At 53.7% G+C, this 24,687-nt stretch overlaps 1 protein-coding gene across 11 annotated transcripts in view; it reads left to right on the forward strand.

Annotated features, from left to right (window-relative positions):
* TNS1 (tensin 1) overlaps window positions 1–24,687 on the forward strand; it is a 216,245-nt gene that overhangs the window by 78,194 nt on the left and 113,364 nt on the right. For all 11 annotated transcript variants that reach the window (XM_070386865.1, XM_070386851.1, XM_070386857.1 and 8 more), the window contains one exon: window positions 14,487–14,528. In XM_070386865.1, coding sequence (XP_070242966.1) covers window positions 14,487–14,528 — 42 coding nt within the window. The remainder of the gene's footprint in view (window positions 1–14,486; window positions 14,529–24,687) is intronic.

Genomic DNA, 24,687 nt, shown 5'->3' on the forward strand with positions numbered 1-24,687 from the left:
CATTAGAAGATTCTTTGCCCAGTGACCACTCCTCAGCTCCATTTCTTGGAACAGAGCAGAGGGCAACAGCTGTCTTGAGTTGAGGGGCCAGAGCTTCTGGGTCTCTGTCCCACTCTTTAAGGTAGGGACGCGCTGGCAGGATGAGAGGTGGTGGAGTAAGAGAGGGAACTAGGCAGATCTGCCAGCTCCTCCTTGGTCATGCTTAGGGGACAGTGGGAGTAAGTGATGTGCTTAGCGGAGGGCATACAGAGAGGAGTGAGTAACAGTTGTGAGTAATGGCTGAGTGTGTCTGTTGGGCAGGTGGCTCTTAGACTGTACAGAGCTGTCCAGGGCTCCGGAAATGCTCTCTGGAGGCCCAGCCACTGAGTCACGGCAGCCTGAGCTCCACAGCCCTTGCCCTCCTTAGGAGCCCGGTGTCCCTCATTTCCTGGAGCTTAGCAGCTGCAGGCCTGCATCCCCTGCCCCTTTGCCTCTCCTGTGTTTTTCTGCACTAGCCCCTCCCACCACCTATACCTCCACCCCGCTTTGACCCCATAGCTGCCCTGTTTTGTCTTCAAATCACCCTGGTGACTTGATCGCCTGAAGGAGTATAGATTTTTTATTCTGGCTATCCTGCGTTTGAGTGCCAGCTCAACTGTTCAGAAGTGAGTGGTCTTGGGCAGCTTAACTTTTCTGGTTGAGTTTCAGTGGTCACATATGGAGGAACGAAGTGTTGCTTTTTGTGCATATTGCTGAAAGGGTTAAATGTGATACTGTGTCTGAAGTAAATGGTACCCTGTAGGTATTCAGATAAAGCAGTTGTCCCATAAGCCCTGAACTTTGTTTTGCTCCTCCTTACCACCTCCACCTCCAAAATTCCTGCTTCCACGTCTTCATCCCATCATTCTCAGGATGCTTATCTTCTAGTTGGATCTGCCCCATCGTTCGTACATATGCCGTCCTGTTTCTGCCATCTCGTATCCAGCTTCCATCAGTGTGCCCTACACAGCCCCTCACCTCCCCACCCCCGCAACCTGCTGTAGTGGAAGGATGCCCAGGGCTCAGGTGGTCCTGGTGAGTCCGAGGGGAAAGTGTCACTTGTCCAGCCTCAGTGGGTGGGCAGGCTCCTGTGGGCACCTCACGCCGCCCACCTCTGCCGGTTCATGCTCGGCCCTCCCCGCTGTCTGCCCACGTGGGTCATTTCCCCTTCTGGCTTCCTGAAGTCAGCTGAGCTCAGGGCTGTACAGACTGCCCCTGCCAGGGGGTGTGTTCCCGTCTGTGAGGCTCTGCTTGAGGTGGGGCAGGGACGGGGCACCAGGGAGTGACTCTGCATCTGGGCCTGGCAGTGGTCCTGTGACGTGTGGGTGCGCTGTGTGTGCCTCCGGGCATCTGAGCTCTGTGCAGTGTCTCTGGGTCCCCGGAGCCTCTATCTGATGTGGGCTCTCTCTCCTGTGTATTGAAAACCTGCCTGTGTTTTACCAGCCAGATAGAGCCCGGTCTTCCGCTGCCCCTGCCCCTCTCTCCACCCCCTCTTCCTTTCAGACCTGGTTTTGGATGCGGATGCGTGCATCTTGAAGGGCCTCCCGGGGAACAAGGAAACATTGAGGGGAGGGGGGAGTGGATATGCGTCAGATGGAGCCCGAACAATGCTGGTGACAGCCAGGCCTCCGCTGGCCTTCAGTGCTGGCCTGGCTTCAAGTCTCTGCTGCTGGCTAATTGGGATCGGTAAGGGGCTTCCTGTGACTGGGCCACAGATGGATTTAAAGGAGCTGTGGGAGCTGGGCTGCCCTGCCCTGGGGACCTCCTGCCCCTGGGGCCCCTGGAGCAGTCCATCAGAGCAGATGGGGCTCCAGAACACCAGCCTTGACACGCACTAATTGTGCGGAACCACCACACCGGCTCCTCCTGCTGCTGCCATCTGTGGCCCAGGGGTTTTCTACATGAGTGAATTTTCAGATAATTGAAGCTTAGGCCATGTAACAGTTGGACGTGCAAAGAAAAAAGTTGAATTGTTTTGATGGTAATCTTTTGCATTGTGTTATACTGCTCCGAGCTCTGACTTAAGGTAGATTCCTCTTATTCTGTTATTGTTCCTCAGTTTTGACCTCTATAACGTGGGCCTATGAACAGAACCTAGGTCACAGGGTTCAAGAGAGGATTATGTGAGTTGCAACACATCAAATGCGCAGGGTACACCCTGTACATTTGCTCACCTATAAATGAAGGCGCTGAGGCATGGAGAGGTGCAGGAACCGCGTCCAGCTCACGTGGAAAGGGGCTAACGTTTTCCAAGCATGTGCTGTGTTCCAGGCATTTTTACTTGTGTCATCTCAGTCAGCTTTATTTTGTCCTCCCAACCAGTGGTAAAGAACCTGGCTGCCAGTGCAAGAGATGTAAGAAACATGGGTTCGATCCCTAGGTTGGGAAGATCCTGCTGGAGGAGGGCATGGCAATCCACTCCAGTATTCTTGCCTGGAGAATCCTGTGGACAGAGGAGCCTGGCGGGCTACAGTCCATATTATTGCACAGAGTCGGACACTACTGAAGAGACTTAGCACGAGCGCATGCAACCACTCTGCAAAGTAGGTCTCCTTATCCCCAGTTTAGCTCTCAGTAGCCGGTCTGTGGCAGATGGATATTTGAGCCCAGGCCTAACCCTCGGGCTCCTCGAAGGCAGCTGCGGGTTTGGTGCAAGAATCACCTGTCTTTCATAGGCTGTGTGCATCTTAGAAAGTCACTGGCCTGTTTCACTGCTGTCTTGACGGTACTCAGACAATACCCACCCTTGAGCAGGGCCTGCATGTGGCAAGTCAGTGGCTGTTTAGGGACGGATCTTCAAGTTTTCTGTTTTTGTACCATGAGGTGAGTAAGCGTCCCCTTGGCTTCCCTTGTGGCTCAGCTGGTAAAGAATCCACCTGCAATGCGGGAGACCTGGGTTTGATCCCTGGGTTGGGAAGATCCCCTGGAGAAGGTAATGGCTACCCACTCCAGTATTCTGGCTTGGAGAATTCCATGGATTGTATAGTCCATGGGGTCACAAAGAGTCAGACACGACTGAGTGACTTCCACTCCACTAACCCAGTCCAGGGCTTTTCTATGTTACCTCTTATCTTTTGGTTGGAAACTCATGCCCCTTAGTGTGTTCAGGAATTTAGAAATGAGGACCCACAAGCAGAAGGTATTATGATCTTTTAGAATTGAACCCACTTCCAGTTACCACGTTTGTGTTAGGTTCAGAGCAGTTTGGCGTCAAGTGATGAGACAAAATGACTTTTAGTGGCTTAGGGAATGCAAGGCTACAGATGGGCTTGGAGAATACAGAATTTTCTCCTGTTTGCTTTTCTTTGGCAAGCCTTAAATCTTTAAAGAAGGGGGTAGGCCTTCCTGATCAGCAGCAGCATCGAGCAGTGATGCAGGCAGCGTGAGAAGCCTGAATAACCAAAAAAGCTTTTGGCCATTTCTTCAAATCTGAGATGTCTTTTTTTCCCTCCTACATTCTGTTTAATGCTTTTGAACTTGGAATGCATCTTATGATTTTCAGGCAGCCTTCCCTCCTCAAAAGCTATTGTCCAGTTGATGCTACCCCAGATAGTCAGTGGTATCATTGAGATTAAGAAACAGAGCCATGCACACCTGTGGTTTGCAAAGCCTCCTGAAGATGTGGCAGGGACTGAAGCCTGGAAGCTGTTGTCCTGTTGTCCTGAGAGCTGACTATGGCTGAGTTTAGGAAGGTACAGGGAACCTCTCTTGTCTGTGCAGGTTTGAGGGTGGCTCCCAGCCTTGGAATTCTCAGTTTGGGGCCTGGCTCAGCCCATTCTCTCCTCCACCCCTGCCCCAGCCTCCTCTGCGGGGGCCCCTTTCATGCTCCTTGGCAGGTCCTGATCCCTCTGGCTTCTTGGGTTTCCCCCTTGCTCTTATTAATACATTTTTTTTTTTCTCCCACGCATCCTTCTTTTCTCACTGTTTTAGCACAGCTTAGGGTCAAAGACTTTGATCCTTCAAGTTTTCATCAGGGACAGAAACCCTCATGAGGAGTAAGGGGGCAGGGTGGGCAGTCTCCCTCTGGGTGTAATTTCTGGAAAACCAGATGGACTTGAATCCCAGTGAAATAATAGCCCTCTTATACCTCCATTACAGCAGTTCTTGGGCTCGTTTATAATTCTCTGTTTACATGCCTGTCTCCTCCACTGGGCCACAAGTTCCCCTCCGGGTCAGGCCATCCTTATTCCCCTCTGGCTCTGAAGCCAGGAACGTGGCACCGAGGGCCCCGTTACTGTTGTTGAAGGAGTGCACTGCCTTGCTTGTGTGCCCATCACCTCCTCCCTGTCCCAGGTTCCACTAGAACCTTGACCACAGACCACAGTCCTTTCCTTCACCAGATTCTTCTAGGAACTTCCTAGAAGCAGTGTTTTCTGTGCTGGAGGCCATGTCCTCCAACCCCCTGCTCCAGAACAAATGGCTCTTCTCCAGGTGGGAAAGAAGAGCTGGGGTTTCCCTGCTCTTTAGATCTTAGGAGAAGGTGACCTTGGAGTCTGTTTGTCAGACCATCTGTTGAGTGCTTCCACTTATTAACAGAGGCCCTGCGTCCTCTGAGTGCTCCTGCCTGGGCTCCTCAGTGGTGGCCGGTTTCTCCTCAGGCTTCTTACATCCCCTTAGAATGTTCTCAGTAATCTCCCTACTCTGCTCAGAACCCCAGCTCAGAGTCTCCTTTCATTTTGGTCTTCCGTTCTGCCTCCACCCTCCTCTTGACTCAGACATCTTCCCAGCCCACCTGCCTTAGAAGCCATGCCCCCCATGAAACTCTACGTGTGACACCTGATTTGGGCAAAGTGCTGTGGTCCTGAGCAGGGCCAAGTCATGGGGTGCTACCAGGTTGGAACTCTGGTTCCATTACCTAGTGCAGGCTAAGGATGTGACCTCTCAGAGCCTCGTTTCCCCTTCTGTAAAATGGGCTGATAACCCCCACCTCACTGTGTACCATATGGGAAAAACAAACAAGCGAACTTGAAAGTGGTATTCTCTGGCTGGAGTGAGGGCTTCGAGGCGGAGAGGTGAGAAATGGGACTGGAAAGAGAGACACAGCCAGGTCCCGAAGGGCTGTGAGGACCATATTAGGGCATCTGGACTTTATCCCGTGGAGCTGGGCTGAGGGCAAGGAGGCGGATGTCAGGAGGCTGTTGTAAGAATCTCCATGATTTAAAGAGACTAGGGGTGAGGGAGTGGCTTGGAAGGATACTCTGGTGGAGGAATTGGCCAGGCTTGGGGGGGACGGGGGTGTAGGAAGAGTCCAGCTGACCCTCAGGTTTTTGGCTTAACAACCTTAGATGGTCAGGGAGTGGGGTGGTCGTCAATGGCAGTGAGGGAGCCAGGAGGAGGCAGAAAGGGGACAGGGCTGTGAACCCAGGACGCTGACCAGTGTCAAGTCCTGGGCCCAGCTCTGCCCTCTTGCCTCTGCTGGTACTTCCCTGTGCCCCCACACGCCCCACCCTTGTCATTGCCAGGCTTCCCCTGGACCCCTGGCTCCCCTCTTGTGCTCCCAGGACCTGGCATGTAGGAGATGCTTGGTACCTGTCTGTTGAACTCAACTTCTCTGACTTTCTTGCTCACAAGGGTTTGCTCATGAGAAGTCTGGTCCGGTATGCAACTCAGCCCTCCCAGGGTCACTGATGTTGGGTGTGGGCCAGTGTGGCCCCTGAGCTCGGCCCTTGGGGTCCCAGCTTGGGTCCCAGGGGAAACAGATCGTCAGAAAAGATGTTCTGCCACCAGCTAGGCATCCAGAGATTTGGGTGCTATCTTATGCCATCCTCCGGACAGACTCTGAAGGGGACCGGCTGCAGAGGGCCAGGCCTGCTGGCGCTCAGTGCTAGACCCACCTCACCTGCTTTGCTGCTGCCACGACCTTCTGGGGAAGTGTCTGCTCTGAAATACCACATTCCGGCAGGCTCAAGAGGGTCTGGCACACCCGGCCCTCCCCTTGTATGGGGTTGGGCTGTGCAGGTCAGGGCTGCTGTGTGGGGTGTGGCTAGAAACTTCCCTGTCTAGGAGGACCTTCTTGAGCGTGGAACAGGACTTGGAGGCTGGCAGGGGCTGGGGCGGCCAGTGAGTGGGGCCTGAGAAGAGGCTCCCGGGATAAGAGGGAGGGTTGGGGTTCAGGGGAGCTGCTGGAGCTGGCAGGGGGAATGACTGGGTCAATGGTCCAAGAGGAGCCTGGCCCAGGAGGATTTGGGGAAGGGATGGGCCTGGAACTCTGGGGACAGTGACTGGAGTCGGCCCTCTGGGTCGCCCCTGTGTCTTGTCTGCTTGGGGTCTCAGTTGGAGACTGCTGGGCTTGGGGAAAGGGTCAGGCCCCCTCCCTGCCCCCGGCTGGCTCCCTGGCCCTGAAGGGGCACGGCCCCCCGCCCCTCAGCTCGAGGTGTCCCTGGGAACAGGCCCCTTCTTGCCTCCAGGAACTTGACGCAGTTCCTTTCCCGGTCGTGAGCAGAACTCTATATAAGGGAAGGAAACAGCAGAGCAGGTTGAGAGCAAGCTCTGGTGAGGATGGGTGGCCTGGAGGGGAGGCCCAGGCCTGGGGAGGAAATGGAGCCAGGGCAGGGGCCCCCTCCTTCTCGGGAACCCCCCTGCCCAGAGCTTGAGGCTTGAGGCTCAGTCTGGGAGGCCAGTGTCTTCGAGCTGTTCTGGGGTGCTGCCCTCTTCACCCTCGGGCCTTGTACTTGCCCAGTCCCCCGCATGGCTGGGCACTGTGTAGCTGTCTGACTGTGGGCATCCACAGTCACCCCTCACCCGGTTCCCAAGCCAAGCCCTGGTCCAGTTGGCGGGGGCTCCCAGCCTGCTTTGGTCTGGCTGGCAGGGGCTGGCTGGGGCTTTATAGAGCCCAGTGGGGATTCGTAATGTGAACTTGGAGGTGCTGGGCTCTCCACATACGGAGGTCGTCTGATTGTGTCCACACAGGGCACGCGGGCTGGGTCCCTCCGGGATCATTGTCTGCATTATTCTTGACTCCCTGGTGTCACCTCAGTGACCAAGTCTCGGAGGATGGCTGATTCCTGGCCACCACAGGTTACTTGAGTGGGGCCCCGAGGATGAGCAGCAGGCAGAGCTGAGGGCGGGATCCCTGGCTCTGGAGGGCAGGAAGGTGGCGGTGCCCTCCATGCTCTGGGTCGGGGAGAGCAGTAGAGTCTGGAGGGGGCATCTATTAACATGAGGTGGGGATGGGGGCCCACAGACGTTCAGGTACCTGATGGTCCCTTAGGGCTTCCCTGATAGCTTAGTTGGTAAAGAATCCACCTGCAATGCAGGAGACCCGGGTTTGATTCCTGGGTTGGGGAGATCCACTGGAGAAGGGATAGGCTACCCACTCCAGTATTCTTGGGCTTCCCTTGTGACTCAGCTGGTAAAGAATCTGCCTGCAATGCTGGAGACCTGAGTTCGATCCCTAGGTTGGGAAAATCTCCTGCAGAAGGGAAAGGCTACCCACTCCAGTATTCTTGGGCTTCCCTTGTGGCTCAGCTGGTAAAGAATCTGCCTGCAATGCAGGAGACCTGCAATGCGATGGCCCCTTGTCTCTAGACTTCAGGGCTCCTCCCCATCTTTCCCCCTCCCCTCATTATTCTTAGTGTTACCAAACATCTCCTGCTTGCATTAAGCTCCGCATCCTTCATCTCCCCTGGTCCCTCTCCTACTCAGGCATCTTCAGTGGCTTCCCAGTGCTGGCAGCTGAAAGCTTTAACTCCTCTGCTGGGTGTTCAGAGTCTCCTATCATCCAGCCTGGAGGGAAACTTTCAGGCCAGTCTGCTTCCCTCATCTCCTACATGCCTTTCAATGCCATCTTTTCCTTCACCCGTCCTGTGTCCCAGCCAAAGGGGATTCTTTTGATGTGGGAAGTGTTCCCGCCTCCATGCCTTGTTTGTGTGGTTATTTTCTCCTGAAATGCCCTTTCCCCATCGCCACCTTCAAAACCTGCCCATGGACCTCGTAAGTTCCAGGTTCTGAGCAGAGCCCGAGCTTCTTGACAAAAATGACCTGTGGGCTTCCTGCCCTTCTGGGGCTCACAGGGGGAGCCACGCAGTAGACAAACAAAAGCAGTGTGTTCTTGAGGCCCGCCTCAGGTGCCCCCTCTTCCATGGAGTATGCCTGGGCAACCCCTCACTCCGCTCCAGCTTTCTCTGTGCTATTACAGCCCCGGATCCTCTGCCACAGCACGGGCCTCATCTGGCCAAGGGGACAGTGTGGCTTGCTGGGAAAGGCAGGTATTGCAGGCAGGCCGACCTGGTATCAGTCCTGATGCTGTTACTTGATAGATGTGCCATCTTGGCTCTCACAGGATTGTTGAACTGCCTGAGCCTCTGTAAGATGAGGATGCTAAGGACCTACTTCAGGGGGGTCATGAAGAAGGGAGGGTGTCATTCAAGGTGAGTGCCTGGAGTTGTTGGGGGAGGCATGTGCAGTGGGTGTCAGCAAGAACTTCTCTGGAAGCAACCCAAGTGTCCGCTGATGGATGGACGGGTAAGCACAGTGCGGTATAGTCATCCAATGGAGTAGTATTCAGCCTCAAAGAAGAATGCAACTCTGATACATGCTGCGACGTGAAAGAGTCTTGAAACCATTAGGCAGAGTATGTTAGTTTGTTGGGTCTGGCATAGCAAAATATCACACAGTCAGTGGTTTATTTATTTATTTGGCTGCCCTGGATCTTAGTTGCGACACACAAGCTTTTCAATCTTGTTGCAACATGCAGCATGCAAGCTCTTAGTTGTGGCATGTGGCATCTAATTCCCTGACCAGGAATCTCACCCAGGCCTCCTGCATTGGGAGCGTGGAGACTTCGCCACTGGACCACCAGGGAAGACCCACAAACTCAGTGCTTTAAACAACAGAACTTTATTTTCTCGCAGTGTGGAGGCTGGAGGTCATGATCAAGGTGCCGGCAGGTTTGGTTTTCGCTGAGGCCCTCCTTGGCTTGTAGCTGGCCACTTTCTCCTTGTGTCCTCACGTGGTCCTCCCTTTGCGCAGGTCCCCCTAGTGACTCTCTGTGGGTCTTGATCTTATCTTGTAAGGATACCAGTCATATTGGATTAGGGCCCACCTTAATGGCCTCACTTTAACTTAATCACCCCTGGGGCTTCCCTGGTGGCTCAGATGGTGAAGAGCCTGCCTGCAACACAGGAGACGTGGGTTTGATCCCTGGATCAGCATGATTCCCTGGAGAAAGGAATGGCTACCCACTCCAGTGTTCTTGCCTGGAGATTCCCACGGACAGAGGAGCCTGGCAGGCTACAGTCCATGGGGTTGCAAAGAGTCAGACACAACTGAGGGACTAATACACATATTTAAAGGCCCCATCTCTACATACAGTCATATTGTGAGGTACTGGGGGTTTGGACTTCAACGTAAGAATTTGGAGGGATACTTCAGCTTATAACATTTAGCGAAATAATTCAGACAAAAAGACAAATATTGTATGATTCCTCTTATATGAGGTACCTAGAATAGGCAAGTTCATAGGAACAGAAAGTAGATGAGAGGTTACTGGGGCCGGGGAGGGGTTGGGGGGAGTGAGGAATTATTGTTTGATGGTGTAGGGTTTTTCTATTTTGGAATAATGAAAATGTTCTGGAAATGGATAGTGGAGATGATTATACAGCATTGTTAATATACAATGCCACTGATTTACACTTAAAATGGTAAATTTTATGTTATGTGCATTTTACCGTAATTAAAGCGGGGGAGAGGCAAGCCAGATATGGGGGAGATCTCTTTTCTGCTCAGGATTATATGAAATGCTCAATTCCCAGACTCAAGTGGTTCTAGTTTGGCTGGGCTGTCCTCCAGTCCTGGGGACCAGGTGGACATGGGTGTGGGGACCCGTGGGAGGCTGGGATGTTGTGTAACCAATCCTGATTGAGGATGGGAGTGTCGCCCAGCTGGGGATGAGGTCCTGCCACTCGTCAGGTAGTGAGGTTTTGGGGGCAGTGGGAGGCAGGTGCCTGGGTTTTCACCTACGACTCTCCCCTTCCAGCTGGTTGACTCTGTTATGATCTCTTCAAGCCTCAGTTTCTTCATCTGTAAAATGGGAGCAGAATACCAACTCTGCAGGATTGGAGGGTCTCAGAGACGACACAAGCATATGGTAGATCAGCTCCCTTGAGTAGGTGCCTAACAGTCGTGGTAACTGGTGCCTCCTGTCCTTGGGCCTTGAGTCGCTTTCATCTTTCCAGAAATCTTTCGTGTGCACCTCCTGTGTGCTGGGACTAGCATGATGAACAAGGCATGCTCCTTTCCTTTAGGGCACTTGATTTCTCTAGTGAGTAACAGATTATAGACAAGGAAATAAACACATCTGTAATTACACATTGTATTTAGAGCTGGGAAGGAGAGATAGGAATTCAGGAGAGAGAATAGCTATGTGTGTGTGTGTGTGTGTGTGTGTGTGTGTGTGTGTGTGTATGTAGCTTAAGGGAGTCAGGGAGGGCTTCTCTCTAGGGTGGTAGCATTTAAGCCAAAGCCAGAAGAATAGGAAGGACCCAGCTGTGCAGACAGCTGGGCTAAGAACATCTGGGCAAGAAAACTGCGTACTCAGAGGCCCTGAGGAAGAACAGAGCTAGGTGTGTCCCGAGGACTGAGAGGAGCCCACCCCTTGGGTGTGGCTTTGGGCCTGGACAAGGTGAATGGACAGAGTGACAGTGGGGAACTGGCCAGGGGGCGGGTTGTGCAGGGAGCCCCCTGACTGGGCTGCCTGCTCTCAGGACTCTCCTGTCCTGGGGGGTCCTGTGTCCTGTTGTTGGCACTGTTCCCGGGGACCTTTGAAGTTCAGAAAATACTAGTGGGTGGAGGGCTGATGAATGCCAGGCTTTGGCCCCAGTGCCAGGCTATGGAGCCTGATAACGCTCACATCCTGGCAGCATTCCTGTCTTTCTACCTCCAGAGCTGCATCGTTCTACTGCAGTGGCCTTGGGCAAGTCGTTACCCTTGCTGTGCCTTAGTTTCTTCATCTGTGAAATGGGGATAAAACAGTATAACTCATGCATCTTTTTCCCTGTGAACTTTAAAGAAACTTTCCCTCCTGACCCTCCCACCCCATCCCGCCCCTCTAGGTCATCACAGAGCACAGGTTGGGCTCTCTGTGCCCATATAGCAGCTTCCCACTGGCTATCTGTTTTACACATGATAGTGTATATATGTCAGCGCTACTGTCTCAGTTCATCCCACCGTCTCCTTCCCTACCTATGTCCAAAGTCTGCATTTTTATTAGGATCAAATGAGTCTAGGGAAAGGGCTTAGGACAGTAACAGACACATAGGCACATCCCATAAACTTTCTGTTCCTGCTCTCATTGTGTAGGGCTCTGGGGAAATTCGTCTTTACCGGAGAGTCGGCACGGCAGAGAGGGCTGCAGCACAACCCTGTCTACAGCCAGACTGCTGGGGTTGCGTCCTGCCTTCTCTGCTCGACACTTGATTGACCTCTGTGCCTTGGTCTTCTCAGTCACAAAATGGGATGCTCAGGGTTGTGGGAATGAAGTGAATTAATTCACGCCAGGGACAAAGCAGAGTGCCTGGCGGGTAGCAAGTTTGATGGGAGTATTTGCTGCTGCTGCTGCTTTTAGTGTTGTTACAGTTTTCAGAATGGAAAGGCTGAACCTTAGGCCCACCAGCCTGCATCCTCTGTCTGCCGACGGATCATGGAGGGAGACTTGGGGAGAAGGCTTACCTGAGGCTGAATTTCTGGGCCTGAGTCCTGGAATCCTGTCCTGCCAGCCCTGGGGAGACAAATGACTGGCACCCCCTGTGTCTGCCCTCTTTGCATAGGGAGGGCTTCTAGCTGGAGTCCCCCGGGGCCAGTGGGAGTGGTCGCTGCGGACACCAGGAGTGTGGGGCCACAGGGCACAGGCCAGAGTGGCAAGGGGCTCTGGCCCTCCCTGGTACATTCCAGGCTCCTGAGGGGGTGGCCAGGAGCCAGGGTGCCGGAGGGAAGGAGAGAGCCTTTTAAGGAAACATTTCTCTGCTTTAAAAAAAAAAAAAAATAGACAAGAAACATTGAAACACACAACAAAGTTAGTGGGCTGGCTGGCGGGCCGGCCTGGAATGCGCAGCTGTGGGCAGTGGGTGGAGGAGGCCCTGGGGGGCAGCAGGCCACGAAGGGGCACCCCGGCATCAGGCCTGCAAACTGGGGGTCCACAGTACAGATCTAAGTCCTCAGAGAGGACAAGGACAGGACCTGGGGTCAGGTTCCATGGCTCCCCGCTGCTTCAGGGTGGTACTTGGAGAAGGGAATGGCAACCCACTCCAGTATTCTTCCCTGGAGAATGCCATAGACATAAGAGCCTGGTGGGCTACAGTCCAGGGGGTTGCAAGGAGTCGGACACGATTGAGCGACTAGTACTTTAGTCCTAGAGAAGAGGCTCTCCCTCTTGTCTCAGAGGACACCTGTCCGTCCTGCCTTTGCCTCATCATGTGTCCGTAACCCCCCTCACTTCCCTAACCCCCAGTCCCGAATGGAGACCAGACGCACTCTCGGGTACTGCAGGGGAAGACAGTGGCGGTGGATGGGGCTTGCCTGTGTCTGGGATGCCATGGCACTAGCCAGCAGCGTCCCGTCCTCTTGCAGCTGATTGCACATTTAGGTTCTCAGCCCTGTTCCAGCTCTAGCTCCGAGAGAAGGAGCAGAGCAGGGTGCTGATCTGTGGGTTGACCCACTCCCACCCGGACCTGAGGACCCATGGGTGACAGGAGGTGGGATAGGAGGGCCTGGCCCCAGGGGGTTGAAACCTACAAGAGCGGGATTTAGGGCTGGGGTGGAAGGATCCAGGGAGGAAGGAGGTCACTGCTAGATGCTGGACTCCTGCTCTGAAAGGGCCTAGGGGACTGCAAGCGTCCCCGTGACTGAGAGCTTGTCTGATGGGCAGGGCGCCCTGAAGGCTGCAGCCACCTCCAGACTTTCCTGCCCTTCTGCCCTGTTCTCCTGGCATCCTCCACCCCACCCCTGGTCACTGATCAGCTGTGTGACCTTGGGAAAGTTGTTTAATTTCTCTGTGCCCCTGTACCTCAACTGGTGGTAGGTGTGTGTGCTGTGCTAAGTCGCTTCAGTCGTGTCTGACTCTTTGTGAAACTTATGGATGATAACTCACCAGGCTCCATTGTCCATGGAGTTCTCCAAGCATGAATACTGCAGGGGGTTGCCATGCTCTCCTCCAAGGGTGATAGGTACTGAGACTCAACCCAGGTCACTTTGCTGAGTTGGCAGGGAGCCTGCAGCGTGACTGCCAAGAACCCAGGGATGCCAACTCCTAGCCCCTCTACCTCTTCCAGAGCCCGGGGCACATGGTTCCACAGGTGTGGACCCCTTCTAAGCTGGCATGTCAAGCCAGGTGGTCCCTGGAGCTGGTCAGATGATAGAACAGGGTCAGGGGACAGAAGGGCTCAGCTGAGGGTGACGCCCCTATGAACAGCCAGCTCCACCTGGGGCTGGGGGCTGTCACTGCTCTTCTGGGGATGGGGCCAGATCGCCCACTGTTGGAGAAGGTAGCCACCTGCCCTTTGGCGATCCATGGCTTGTGTCCAGACATCCTCATGCCTGGGGCTGCGGGACGTGGGGAGAGCTTCCCCCTCCGTCCCCTCTGTGGGCCCCTACGTGGTGTTCAGGTCAGGAATTGGAGCCAAGGTTGAGGTATGAGCTCCAAGAAAAACGTGTCCTGGCTAGAAAAAAAGGAACACACCGAGTCTCTGATAAAGGCCTCTGCTAATTGTCAGGGTAGTGGTTTGGCTGCCGGGCCCCTGGGGAGGGAGTGTTATCTCAGCGTAGGGAGCAATCCAGCCCCCTCTCTCCGCCCATCTCCCTCTGACTTGAGGCCACGGGGCCACCCCCTCCCTCATCAGAGAAGATGAGGATGATGACAAAATAATAGCTCACCCTCGGAGAGTGTTTCCACCCTCAAGACCTTCCACGTGTATTAGCAGAGTGGCCAGTTTCTTTTGAAAGAGCCGACAGGCCCTTCCCCATGCTGTTTCCCCACACAGTCTGGGAAGCTTGGCCAGCCCTCTGCAGCTCTGACCTTGGAATGAGACACCTTGGCATTTGGGAGAATGGAGGAGGTGACTTTTCCTTTCCTAGAGGTCTTAAACATGGTTTAAAAAAAAAAAAAAAAAAAACACCAAATCTTACCATATTGCAGAAAATTTAGAAAATAGAGAGAGAGAGAAAAAAAAACCCACCTTATTACCTTAACTCTGGTGCTTTGACCTCCAGTCTTTCTGCATATTTCTTTGTACAGAATTTTAAGAATGTGTCCATTTCACTTTTGCCTCTTCATCTGAGCACTGTTGCCTAGGCGTTTTCTCGTGTTGCTACACAGTCTTCCAATGAACTCTCCTACTGGAGGGTGTCAGTGTTTGTGAACTGAAGGGCGGGGTGTCTAGCCCCGGCTGGTGGGGGAGCAAAATGATTTCAGGAGGCCCTGGGTTTCTATGGGGATGAAAGATGCTAACCTTGCCCTTTCTGTGTTCCTCCCACAGGTGGCTGCCCCCTGCATTCCTCCTTCCAGCCATGAACTGGTGGTGAGTGACAGTCCATTCCTGCCCCGCCAGCCCACCCTCCTCTCTTTCCGCAGCTCCTGCTTCAGCTTGCTTTGCCTGCATGCATGCTCAGTCGCTTCAGTTGTGTCCGACTCTTTGCAACCCCATGAACTGTAGCCCTCCAGGCTCCTCTGTCCATGGGATTTCCCAGGCAAGAATACTGGAGTGGGTTGCCAGTCCCTTCTCCAGGGGATCTTCCAGACCTAGGGATCCAACCCATGTCTCATGTGTGTCCTGCATTGTAGGCAGATTCGTTACCGCTGAGCCACTGGGGAAGCCCCAAGCATCCTGGTAGCTCCCACAGGTGCTGGGCCATTAGGTAATGAGGAGGAAGGGGCCGTGTCCTGAAGCTGAAGCCCAACTAGAAGGAAATGAGTCATGAGGTCCCTTCGTGACTTCATGAGACTCTCGGCCTCTTGTTTCAATCTTGAGACTCAAGTCCTTAGAAAAGCCCATAAAAGGGCATCCTGCCTGTCTCTAGGCCTGGTCAGGTGCCTGTTGTCTTGGGGTTTACAGAACAGGGGGATGGCATCTCCTTTGACCTGCCTGGTCCCTGGTCAGGTCCCTTTTGGCTGAGCCCTTCTGTCCCCTGACTCTGTTCTATCATCTGACCAGCTCCAGGGACCACCTGGCTTGACATGCCAGCTTAGAAGGGGTCCACACCTGTGGAACCATGTGCCCTGGGCTCTGGGATGGATGGCATGACCCACAGAGTTCAGGTACCTGGGAAGTTAGTCACATTGAGGTGGCCTGCTGCATCTCCAGGCTCTTTGGCTGACTCTGCTTTTCTGCCCTCCCTCCATGTCCCCCAGCCCCTCACTGCTCCCTTTTTCCTCCAGTCAGGCTTCCAGAAAAGTGTGGATGGGCAGGACTCCTGTGAGTTATGGGCTGGGGAGAGGGGCCTGCTCCAGACCCATCCCAGCTGGGCTGCTTTGGAATGTTTCCCTCCCTGCCGTCTCTCTGTCTTCTTACCCTTCACAGCTCCCTCCTGCTCCCCAGCCCAGCATAGGAGGCAGGCGGGGGCCCTGGGGACTGGAGAGGGAGGGCCCTGCCTGCACTCGGGTATGTGTGTGCAGGCCCGCACCCATGTGTGTACTTGTTTGTGACTAGAGTTCGTGATGGAGGGCCCAAGTGGGCACCATCCCACTGATCGGTGTGGCGGTGCCTGTGGTGACATTGATGTGGGTGGGGGTCTTGGGGACTAGGCAAGGGCCCAGTGGGGCCCAGGCAGTTGGAGGTGTCTGCACATGACTTGCTCAGCCTGGATGCTGGCATCTCACTCGGGTTTCCTGGTCTTTTCTCTTCTGACACCCACGTGCTGTGTGACAGTGGGCCAGTACTGCCCTCTTTCTGGGCCTCAGGTTCCCTTTTTGTCAAAGAAGGGGGCTGCACTCGATGCTCCAAAGGCCTTCTCAGTTCTGATACATATCCGCCTCCCATCCTTCCCCTCCCTATTCAGGGTCATTGGTGGAATGAAATAAAGCATGCAAAAAAAAAAAAAAAAAAAAAAAAGTATGCAGAAGTGATTATGACTCTTAGATGTCTCTTGGATGCTTAGCAGAGCCACTGCCCTCTGCCCTCTCGGTCTAGGCCCTGCCATGACTTGCTCGGCCTGGGTACTGGAACATTCCACAACCTGGCTCAGGCAGGAGTCCCTTCTGGTATCTAATTGCAGTTCCTCCAGCTGGAATGCCAACCTGTTCCCTTCTGTTCCAACCTGTGACCCCTCCTCACATAAACAAAGCTCACAAGACTCCCAGAGGTCAGGCATTCCATGTCCTTTCCTCACATCGGCCCCTCCTTCCTAATCTCACTGGGCTCAAATGCTTTTGGGCCTCACCTTTGCCTAGCTGTGTGTCTCCAGATGTGGAGTATTCTTTGCACAGAGCTTAGTCAAAGGTCATCTCACAACAGCAGGGCTTAGGGGTCGAATACTGTGGGGATGAGGCCAGAGTGCAGGCCTGGTTTGGAACTGCCAGGGAGAACTCTCTCTGGGATTGCGGAAGGGCAGGCAGGGAGGGGTGGAGAGGAAGGAGCCCACATCTCAGCATTTCAACCCAATTACTACTTGGCCACTGAGAACAGAATGTTCTTGGCTGGTTGAGGATAGTTGGGGGGCTCTGGAGTCTAGGGCTCTCCAGGCAGGAGCCAGATGCTTGACCTCCAGGAGTCTCGTGAGCTTTGTTTACATGAGGAGGGGTCAGGGATTGGAACAGAAGGGAATAGGTTGGCTTTCCGACTGGAGGAATTGCAGTTAGATACCAGAAGGGATGAGCTTTCCAGGTGGCACTCGTGATAAAGAACCCATCTGCCAGTGCAGGAGATATAAAGAGACGTGGGTTCAAACCCTGGGTCTGGAAGATCCCCTGGAGGAGGGCATGCAACCCACTCCAGTATTCTCGCCTCAAGAATCCCATGGACAGAGGAGCCTGGTGGGCCACAGTCCATAGGGTCACAAAGAGTCGGACACGACTGAAGCTACTTGCACAGCACAGCATGGTACCAGAAAGGACTCCTGCCTGGGCCAGGCTGTGGAATGTTCCCATCTCTAATGTGCCCGCCCAAGCAGAGGGGCTCTGACTCTCGTGGACGTTGCATGAGCCAACTGGTGGAGGAGTGGTTGTGACAACAAAGATTTCCCCGCCTGAGTCAGGATACTCCACTTCCCCCCAGAAGTGATCAAGAGGGAGGGAGTTCCCCGAGGCCTGGGTCTGTGACCATGGACACGTTGGTTAACCTCTCTGGACCTCAGTTTCTCCTCTGCGGGTTGGGAGTTAGTAACAGTACCTACCTTATAAGGCTGTGAAAAGAATCAGTTCAGTCAGTTCAGTCGCTCAGTCATGTCCGACTCTTTGCGACCCCATGAATCGCAGCACGCCAGGCCTCCCTGTCCATCACCAACTCCCGGAGTTCACTTAGACCCACGTCCATCGAGTCGGTGATACCATCCAGCCATCTCATCCTCTGTCGTCCCCTTCTCCTCCTGCCCCCAATCCCTCCCAGCATCAGAGTCTTTTCCAATGAGTCAACTCTTCACATGAGGTGGCCAAAGTACTGGAGTTTCAGCTTCAGCATCAGTCCTTACAATGAATATTCAGGATTGATTTCCTTTAGGAAGAACTAGTTGGATCTCCTTGCAGTCCAAAGGACTTTCAAGAGTCTTCTCCAACACCACAGTTCAAAAGCATCAATTCTTTGGCGCTCAGCCTTCTTCACAGTCCAACTCTCACATCCATACATGACCACAGGTGAAACGAATAAAACGAACAAATTAGCTCACTGAATCAGTCTGTGTTCAAATCCTCCAATGGCTGCTCACCCCTGAGAGTAAAGGCCCAGGTTCTTTCATTGGTCTACACAGCCCTACAATGATGGGCAGATTTCCTTTCTCACCTCATCTTCTGAAAGCTCCCTCCTTCTCTCAGTCTGCTGTGACCACCTGGCCTTCTTGCTGGTCTTGAACATCAGGCAGATACTGCCTCAGGGCCTTTGCACTTGCTGACCTTTTCCCAAGGATACCTGCCAGGCTCTTTCCCTCCTTGAGATCTTTACTCAAGTGTCAGATTTCCCTTCCCCCAGCAACCCACTCTCCCTTCCCTGCCTTCTTTGCCCCTCAGCATGTGTCACCATCTTACTTGCTGATCTCCTTTAAAAGCCTCCCACCAACACGGAGAAGGCAATGGCACCCCACTCCAGTACTCTTGCCTGGAAAATCCCATGGATGGAGGAGCCTGGTAGGCTGTAGTCCATGGGATCGCTAAGAGTCGGACACGACTGAAGTGACTTAGCAGCAGCAGCAGCAGCAACATGGAAACATACATTACCATATGTAAAATAGACAGCCTGTGAGAATTTGCTGTATGACTCAGGAAACTCTAAGGGGGCTCAGTAACAACCCAGATGGGTGGGGTGGGGATGGAGGTGGGAAGGATGTTCAGGTGGCAGGGAACATGGGTAAACTTATGGCTGATTTATGTTGATGTTTGGTAGAAACCAACACAATACTGCAAAGCAATTATCCTTCAATTAAAAATAAATAAATAAAAAAAAATAGCCTCCCACCACACCAGCATGTAAACTCTATGATGACAAGGGGTTTCTGTCCGCTGTGTTCACTGCTGTATTCCCACTATCTGACACACAGTAGGTGCTCAGTGCATGCTTATTGTGTGGCTGGAAGAAAGGCATTCAGCCAGATGCTCAGCACAGATTAGGTGCTCAATAAACAGGACTGTTGTCCTCTGACTCTTTGTTCTTGGGCCATGGGGGTCTATTAGGGGGGCCAGTCTCCAGCTGGAAACTCTGATACTGTCCCTGGGGAGGGAAAGTGGCCCAGGGGAAGCCGGGAGAAAGTTTGGCTTCCCCTAGAGAGCACTCAACACCTGTTTCCTCACGGCAGGCAGGCAAGGGCTTTGAGCAGGTTCAGAAGAGGGAGGAAAGGGCGGGTCGTATTTTTCCTTCCTTTTCCCTTCCATGCCTGCCCTTCAGCCTCTGCAGGGCTGGTCTCTGGGCTCCCCGACTCCTCCCTCTTGCCTCACACTGTGTTCGTCTTTCTGTTGAGTTTTCTCCATGTCCCCAGCTCTCCCTCTGGCCTTCTCACCCATCTCACTTCCGTTCAGCCCCCACCCCGCTGCCCCAGGGTTGGGACCACTCATCCTTGGGCCCAGGATCTCTGCCAGCCTCAGGGCCCTGCCAGCCAAACATTTTCCAGCCTGTGCCAGGCCAACCAGGGCAGAGTGGCTTAATCTTCAACCCGTATTTTTGTCTTACTCAACAGATGTTGCCCAAGGGCTTGAGGAGAAGGGTCCTAGGGTCACCTCCCTCCTGTGGGGTCCACTGTTGGGGGCAGGCTGGAGAGGGGTGAGGGGGTGCTTGTCGGGGATGCTCCTGATCCTTGGAAAGCGCTGAGGCAGCTCTTCTCAACTTCGGAAAAATAAGAGTCCAAAGGAATTTCCCGAGGGTGATGGCCAAGTGCAGTGGCCACCGAAGTGGGCTGGATCTGAGCCCTTCTGCACCCAAAGCCTGGCACCCAGGAGACCTGGGTGGGGGGAGAGCTGTGTGGGCACTGCTTCTCCTCTACAGGCCAGCCCCAAAACCAGGATGTGAAATGTCCTGCGGAACAAGTCCTATTGAATCACAGGTGGGGTGGAGAGTGTGTGGTGGGGGATGGGGATGCCAGGTTGATTTCAGTAATCAGAGCAAGTGAAAAGCTAACCCATGTATGGAATTTCCTCTTTGCAGACCTTTGTCGTGAGAGCTTTACAAAAATAAACTCATTTATTCTTCAGCACAGTGCAGTAAAGGAGGTGCTGTGATTACCCCAATGTCTCAGGTGAAGAACCCTGATAAGACTTAAGGCCGCAGAGTTGTTTGGAAGGGGCCCTGGGGTTTCACCTCAGTAGCCTGGCACCAGGGTCCACACTCATAACCATGATTCTGACAAACGGGATTGGTTTATTACACAGCAGCTGCGGTTCTCAGAGCCTTTCCCCTGATGCTGGGCTCCCCGAGCCCACAGTGACTTGTGTGGAAGTCTGGACAGGTGTGGGCCCATCCTGGGGAGAGGAGCAAACTGGTGCTTAGAAAGACCAGGTGACTGGTTCACAGTCACACAGCAGTGGGGGGTAGGCTGGATCAGGAGTGGGGTTGTGGATTCCTAGGCCAGCTTTCCCCCTGATACCCTCAGTGATTGCTGTTGATGTCAATGCCTGCTATTGCCAAGTGGGCTTCTCCTGGATTTCTTCTTCTAAACAGTGCTAGTCACGAGCCAGAGGGCCTGGGATTTAGGGGCCAGTCTATCCATCCATCTGTCTGCCATCCATCTTGTAGCTCGCCAGGCTCCTCTGGCTATGGAATTTTCCAGGCAAAGAGTCCTGGAGTGGATAACCATTCCCTTTTCCAGGAGATCTTCCCAATCCAGAGATTGAACTTGAGTCTCCTACATTAGCAGGCAGATTCTTTATCACTGAGCCACCAGGGAAGCCCCATAACCCACTCTCCATCCATCTATCTGCCCTCTGTCCTACCAGCTAACATCTCCCCAGCACCTCCCTTGTGCCGGGCACTGTTTTCATGCTGGTTCTTTTCTGCCGAGTGCCAGGGCTTCTGGAGGGCAGATGTGGATTCAGTGGGCATGGAGCCACAGAAGTGAGAGGACCACAGGACATCTAGTCAAATCCTGCTCTTTCTTAGGAGAAGAAACTGAGGCACCGACATTGTTTTTTTCACTCTGATTCACTTTTTTTTTTAATTGTGGTAAAATATGTATGTACGCACAAAGTCTCTTTGGTTATGTCCAAATCTTTGCAACGCCATGGACTGTAGACCTCCAGGCACCTCTGTCCATGGAACTCTCCAGGCAAGAATACTGGAGTAGGTTGCCATACCTTCCTCCAGGGGATCTTCCCGACCCAGGGATCAAACCCGTGTCTCCAGCGGCTCCTGCATTGCAGGCGGAATCTTTACCGCTGAGCCACCAGGGAAACCTGTGGTAAAATACACATAACATACAAATTATCATTTTAATCATTTTGGAGTCCACAATCAGTGTATTAAGTACACCCGATTCATTGGACAACCATCACCACCATCCACCTCCAGCACGCTTTTCATCTTGTGAAACAAAAGGCTCTACACCCATTAAATAAGAGCTCTGTAGTCCCTGCCAGCCACCTTTCTACTTTCCGCCTCTGTGAGTCTGATGACTTAATGTACCTCATGAGTGGATTCATACAAAATCTGTCCTTTGTGACTGGCTTATTACCCCCAGAGTAATGTCCTCAAGGTTCATCCATGCTGTAGCATGTGTCAGAATGTCCTTCCTTTTTAAGGCTGAGTAATGGGGTCGCAAAGAGTCGGACACGACTGAGCGACTGAACTGAACACTCCATTGGATGGACTGTTGTTTGTTGTTCAGTTGCTATGTTGTGTCTGACTCTTTGCGACCCCATGGACTGCAGCACGCCAGGCTTCCCTGTGTATATACCGCATTTTACTGACTCATGTATCTGTCAGTAAACACTTGGGTCGTTTCCACGTTTCAGTTACTGTGAATGATGCTACTATGAACATGGTCATATAAATATCTCTGTCAGTCCCTGCTTGCAGTGCTGTTGGGTATATACTCATGAGTGGAACTGCTGGATTACATAGTAATTCTGCTTGTGACTTTTTTTTGGAGGGACCACCATACTCGCCCACGGTGGCTGTACCATTTTGTATTACAACCGGTGGTGCACAAGAGGTTCTAACTTCTCCACATCTTTGCCCAAACTCTTTGTTTTCTTCTCCTTCTTCTTTTTGATAGTAGGCATCCTAATGGTTGTGAGGTGGTGGTCCTGAGATTTTCAGATGACTTGCTCAGGATGTCCCTGTGTCAGATCTAGGGTGAGGAGGCACCAGGCTGCCTCGTGGAAGAGAAGAAGGCCCCTGAGAAGCATGTGGAGCCCCCCAGCCCAGCTCTGCCATCCTTCTCTCCATCAGGGAGAGTGGCTGGCAGTGGCTTTAGTTCGTCTGAACTCCTAACCTTGATGCATTTCATCCCAGGGCACTGAGTGGGCCATGGGGGGCCATCTTTTGGAGATTCCGGAAAATGGAGCAAAGCCAGGAGAGATGAACCCGAGAGAGTCCTGGTTTTCAAAGGAAAGGGCAAACTCTGAGCATTGCATTCCAAAGAGGATTCGCAGAGCCATGAGTGGGGATGGAAATGAGTTTGTGTGCCCCCTCGACTTGGAGAAGGCAATGGCACCCCACTCCAGTACTCTTGCCTGGAAAATCCCATGGATGGAGGAGCCTAGTAGGCTGCAGTCCATGGCGTTGCTAAGAGTCGGACACGACTGAGCGACTTCACTTTCACTTTTCACTTTCATGCATTGGAGAAGAAAATGGCAACCCACTCCAGTGTTCTTGCCTGGAGAATCCCAGGGACGGGGGAGCCTGGTGGGCTGCCGTCTATGGGGTCACACAGAGTCGGACACGACTGAAGTGACTTAGCAGCAGCAGCCCCCTCGACTGCCTGGTGTGGAGAGGGAGGGTATGGGGTGGGGAGGTGGGTATAGAATGGGAGTGAGACCTTCCTGAAGGACAAACTGGCTTCCTTGCCATTGCTCTCCAGAGGAGCACCTCCTAGGTGGAGGGTCTCATAAAGAGCAGGAGACCTGGGTATAGAGAAGAGTTTTCTAACACCTAAAATGGGCCGTCGGGGCTGTCTGGTGGAGTCACTGTCTGTCACTGGAACACATCACACTCACGCCTATTATGGTGCAGATGGAAGGTTTTCTCGCTGTGGGGGGTGCTTGGGTGGAAGTCCTCAGGGCCCACTGAGGTCCCGTCCTTATATTGGGCTATGAAGGGACGTGGTCCCCAGAGGGCAAGGCATCCATGAATGTACTAACCACATCCCCTTTGACTCCCACTGGGAGAGGGCCCAGTTGGGTGAAGGGCCTCGCCCTGTTTAGTGGGAGAGAGTGAACCCTACTGTGGAAGTGAACTAGTGGCTGTACTCAGGGGTTTTGACCAGAGGTAGCCTTGGGGTCCAAGGAGGCAGCCGTCACTCTGCTGCGCTGGGCGGGCAAGCCTGCCTCCTGTTTCAAGTCCAGGTTAAGACTTGAGGAAATGGACAAGAAGAGGGAAGGAGGGTGGGCCTTCCAGCAAGCAGCAGGGCTGAAACGGAGAGGGCTGAAACAAAAGACCAAGCTTGGGGGCCGGAGCAAATCCAGCGCCCTTGCTGGGGGGATGAGGGGCCGGGCCGTCTTGTTTCTTTGGCTCTGGCTGGGGTGCTGGTGGGAAGAGCCTGAGTGTGGGAAAGGAGGCGGGAACCCAGGTGGCATGGTGGTGGGCAGTGAGGAGAGGAGAGCAGAGGATGCAGATAAAAGGAGGGGGAAGGAAGTGGAGTCCACAAGGGAAAAGGGGCCAGATAAGGGAGAGGAATCCAGAAGCCAGGTTGGGGAACTTGAACTTGATGAGCCAAGCACTAAGGGCCATTGTGGGTCCTTGAGTGGGGAAGTGACCCAAAGCAGGAGTTGTGAGTGAAGTCTGCCGCCAGCTGTGGGGTGTGGCTCAGGGGCTAGGGGGCTGCCAGGAGGAGGGCTGGTAGAGCAAATGACGCTGGCACAGTCGTTGGGTGGAAGACTTGCGCCAGGGCAGCCAGGGGGTCATGGAGGAAGGGCCTGGGGAGGTGCACACTCGCAATGCCCTGACCGAGAGGGAGGAGAACAATGTCCACAGGGAGGAGAGGGTCGCAGGAGGGGGTGAGAAATATTCCAGCCTGGCTCAGGGCCAGCCTGGTGAGCACAAGCAAGCAAGACAGGGTAGGGGGGTGGGGTCCACAGTTGCCCAGCCTCAACCACCTGGAGTCGGGTCCTGGGTCCCTCAGGGTGAATTGGGGGGACCCTGAAGACAGGTGTGAGCTTGCCTAGGCCCCTCCCTGGGTGTGCAGGGAAAAATCAGGCATCACATTCCATTTGTTCACATCCAGCGTGCTCTTTTACTCTGGTGGCCTTGGCCTGCCCAGGAGAGGATGTGGCCTCTGCAGCAACTTTACTCAAAGACTCATGGGCCCTGGGCTGCTGGTGCCCTCTCCCTTAGCCCCTTGCCCTCCGTTTTGATGACCGCCTCTTCCCGGGATGCTGGGAAATAACTGGAGGCGAAGGGCTGACCGGATCTCAAGTGGAGCTGGCCAACCACCCTGGAAACTCAGTGTCCTCATTGGCCGAGAGAGATTCAGAGTGCTCCCCTGCCTGCCGCTGCCTTGTTACCAGGTTACTGGTCCCCGACTGGCTGTGGGGCCTGCGAAGTGCCCTCCCGGCCACGCCCCCTCTAAGTGCCCAGTTAATGGTGCTTCCCTGCCCTTCCCTTTGGCTTTCAACCCCTTTTCTTCATCTGCTTAGGGCTCTATTTTGAGAACACACGAGCCTAGAATAATGTGGGTCCTCGATTCGCCTCCCAACGGGCAGGCAGCGCTGTCCCTGACCTCACAGTCTATCCGTGGCAGTAGATGTGATGTCATGGGGTCTTTTTTGGCCTGAAAAACTGTCCGAATTCCAGGGCTCCCAGGGGGCAAGAGAGGGGAAGCTGGAGGGGTGAGAGGGGGGAGGGTGTGAGGAATTTCTGGACGGAATGTTCCTCCGGAGGCTGAGTCCGC

The sequence above is a fragment of the Bos mutus genome, chromosome 2 (genome assembly GCF_027580195.1).
Source record: "Bos mutus isolate GX-2022 chromosome 2, NWIPB_WYAK_1.1, whole genome shotgun sequence".
NCBI classification, from domain to species: Eukaryota; Metazoa; Chordata; class Mammalia; order Artiodactyla; family Bovidae; genus Bos; species Bos mutus.